Source organism: Nicotiana sylvestris, chromosome 3, assembly GCF_000393655.2.
Source record: "Nicotiana sylvestris chromosome 3, ASM39365v2, whole genome shotgun sequence".
In the NCBI taxonomy this organism is placed as follows: Eukaryota; Viridiplantae; Streptophyta; class Magnoliopsida; order Solanales; family Solanaceae; genus Nicotiana; species Nicotiana sylvestris.
The window spans coordinates 156,243,779-156,246,661 of NC_091059.1; the positions used below are offsets into that span (position 1 = coordinate 156,243,779).

At 40.5% G+C, this 2,883-nt stretch overlaps 1 protein-coding gene across 1 annotated transcript; it reads right to left on the reverse strand.

Moving 5' to 3' along the window:
- Positions 1-2,131: 2,131 nt before the first annotated feature.
- On the reverse strand, positions 2,132-2,584 carry LOC138888221 (uncharacterized). Its single transcript, XM_070170042.1, has one exon. It carries the CDS (start codon positions 2,582-2,584, stop codon positions 2,132-2,134), a length of 453 nt encoding a protein of 150 aa, XP_070026143.1.
- Between the last annotated feature and the right edge of the window lie 299 nt (positions 2,585-2,883).

The following is a 2,883-nucleotide window of genomic DNA, read 5'->3' on the forward strand; positions in this document are numbered from 1 at the left end:
TTTGCCTCCCATCAGTCCTTGGCTAAGTCGCACCAGTAACGCTCCGCATATGAAGAAATAAAGGCCAGTTTGCGGACCCAACCCTCGAGGTCCAAGGCCGCCGCAGGAAACCAAGCGACAGTTGTACCATCGGAGAAGGGTTATATCGAGAAAAAGATAAAATCATGAAAGAAGAAAGAAATAAAGGTATAAAGTCACCATGTGCTTACGTTTTATGTTCCATTCCTCGGGGAATGGCATCCTCTCAACATGAATTAAGTCGGAGGTCCTGACTAGGACAAACTAGCTCATCCATCCTCGGTCTTTGTCCTTATCGATGCTAGAGAAGAGAGATTTTAAGGATCGGCGTTGCAGTTTTATCAAGCCACCTCGGTTTAGTCGAGGACTGTATAGCTTGATTAAATGGTCAAGAGTGAAAGGCATCCCCTTGACCTGGTTCGAAAAGAATCTGATCAAATGAACAATTCGCTAGAATGAAGGGTAGATCTGGCCAAGCGTCACTTGGTACCATTGGAAGAAGTCGAATAACTTGATCTACGGGACCTAGAGTTGGATATACGGGGCCCAGCATAAATAGGTAGGTGTACACGTTTAAGTACCCCGCTTTATGGGTAGTGATGTCCTCTTCTGGGGAGGGGATCACCACATGTTTGTCACCCTAGTTGCAGTCTTTCTTTACCTGCTCGAGCTCATCCTTGGTTATCAAACAAATGTATCGATACATAGGCTCATATTGGCTTGGTGTCGATACGGGTTTTTTAATTTTAAAATCGAATGTTATTTCACACGGCAGGGGAATGCACTCCTCGATGCAAGGTGGCACCACCGGTTTACTTCTGGATGGCCGTGATGGTGAAGAGGCATTTTCTTGTTGGGAACAGTTTTGGATGTTTTAGCCATTGTGATTCAAATGAAGGAGGAAAGGTTGATGATGGAATAAAGAACAAATTAAGAAGAATGTGATTTCAGGAAAGTTGAAGGAACTAACAAGATTTGGGAATGAATTGAGAAATAAAGTTTGCAAAATCATGAAGTTGGCCTATTCATAAAAGGCACTTAAGAGTACTGGGGAAGCCAAAAGGCCGACCGTCACCCACCTCTAATTAATGACCTAGGAAGCTGCGCAGACGCAACCTTTCAGTCACTTCAGATGCTGGCGTCACGAGACTGGCATCATGATTGAGATATTGAGGAGATCGAGATTCAAATCATTTCTTATCATCTTACTCTAAGAAACGCGGGGACTATCTGTATACGGTCAAAATTGTATGTATCTGACGTATAGGCTCGAGGGACCATCCTAAGCCCGAGTTTGGGCAAGATCAATCTTGAGTTCGAGGGACCAGACCCGAGTTCGGAGGCGAAGCATGATGCATACCAAGTTCGAGTGTGCTTGACCCCAAAATAGTATCGTTATAGATTTGTACCAAAATGAGATAGATTCATGCCACATCCCCAAAGTCATGACGCAAATCCCGGAATAGGATTGTACGATTCCGTACTTGGCGGTTAGACAGTTGTACCAAGAATATTCCTTACTGTAAATAGAAATATTCCTTATTTAGAGTTCCCTTATTATATAAAGGGGACCCCAATCATTTATAACATCATCTAATCATTGATCAAAGAATATGCTCTCTACTTTTTGCCTACTGTTCATCAGTATTGTCCTTTAGCTCCATTGTTCTTATTTTATTTTGATTACTTAGTTGTTCTTATTGCCCTAAACCACCTCGAGGTCTCTAAGCTCGAGGTCACTGCTTCTAAGTAACATTGGTTTGATTCACTTCTATCTTTTATTTCTACTTATTATATCTTGACTATTAATTGGTATTGAACTAAACATATATCTTTAAAACCACTAATCAAATCTAATTGTTACTCATATTTTCGAGGTAAACAAGTATCCTTTGCAGTAAAGTCTATACTAGAGCACCATTAGCATATAGACCAGGGGTGGATGCAGGCCCTTTCTTTTTGGTCTTGAACTCAATGGATACCCTATGAGTTTGTAGAAATCCTCCTTGGTGCGTCCCTTGAAATGGAAGTATTCACATTGGATCTGATTCTTCTTGAACTTGTAGTTACCACCTTGACCTTCATTCCCCTTATTACTGTACAATGTTGTACTTTATACTCCTTCAGTAACTAGCATAGACTGTTGAAAGTTTGCAAAGCTTTTCTGACTTTCTTGATCAACAAGTAGAGAGTATGCTTTGTTGATAATAGGCACCAGAGACATCATCATAATTTGACTCCTAGCTTGAGCATAGGTTTCATTCAACCCTACCAGAAACTGCAGTAATCTACGAGCTTCAAAATGTTGAGCATAGTTCTTAGATTCAGGACAAGGACATCCGGGACAATACATGAGTGCATCAAATTCATCCCACAGATCTTTCAGTTTAGAGAAGTAATCAGCTATTGCCATAGTTCCTTGGGTCAGACTATGAATCTCTCTATGAAGATACAGAACTCTAGAACCATTGACTTTATCAAACCTTTCCTTAAGATCCTCCCAAACCTTATGAGAATCAGAAGCATAGAGAACACTACTCAAGAGACCTGGTCTAACAGAGTTCATGTTCTATGATAGGACAATAACATTAACTTTCTCCCACTGATCATATAGTTCAGTTTCAAATCTAGTTTTAGGAAATTGACCATCAACAAAACCTAATTTGCTCTTACCTAAAAGGCCAATTCTTATAGCACGACTCCATAAGGCATAATTGTCAGATCCAGTAAGTTGAAGGGAGATCAATGTACTACCTGGAATGTCTGTTGGCTGTAAGAATAAAGCATGATTATGATCGATTGTTGGAAAACTTGTGGTACTACTGCCCAAATTACCATTTCCTATGGCCGGAGGAATAAGTAAAC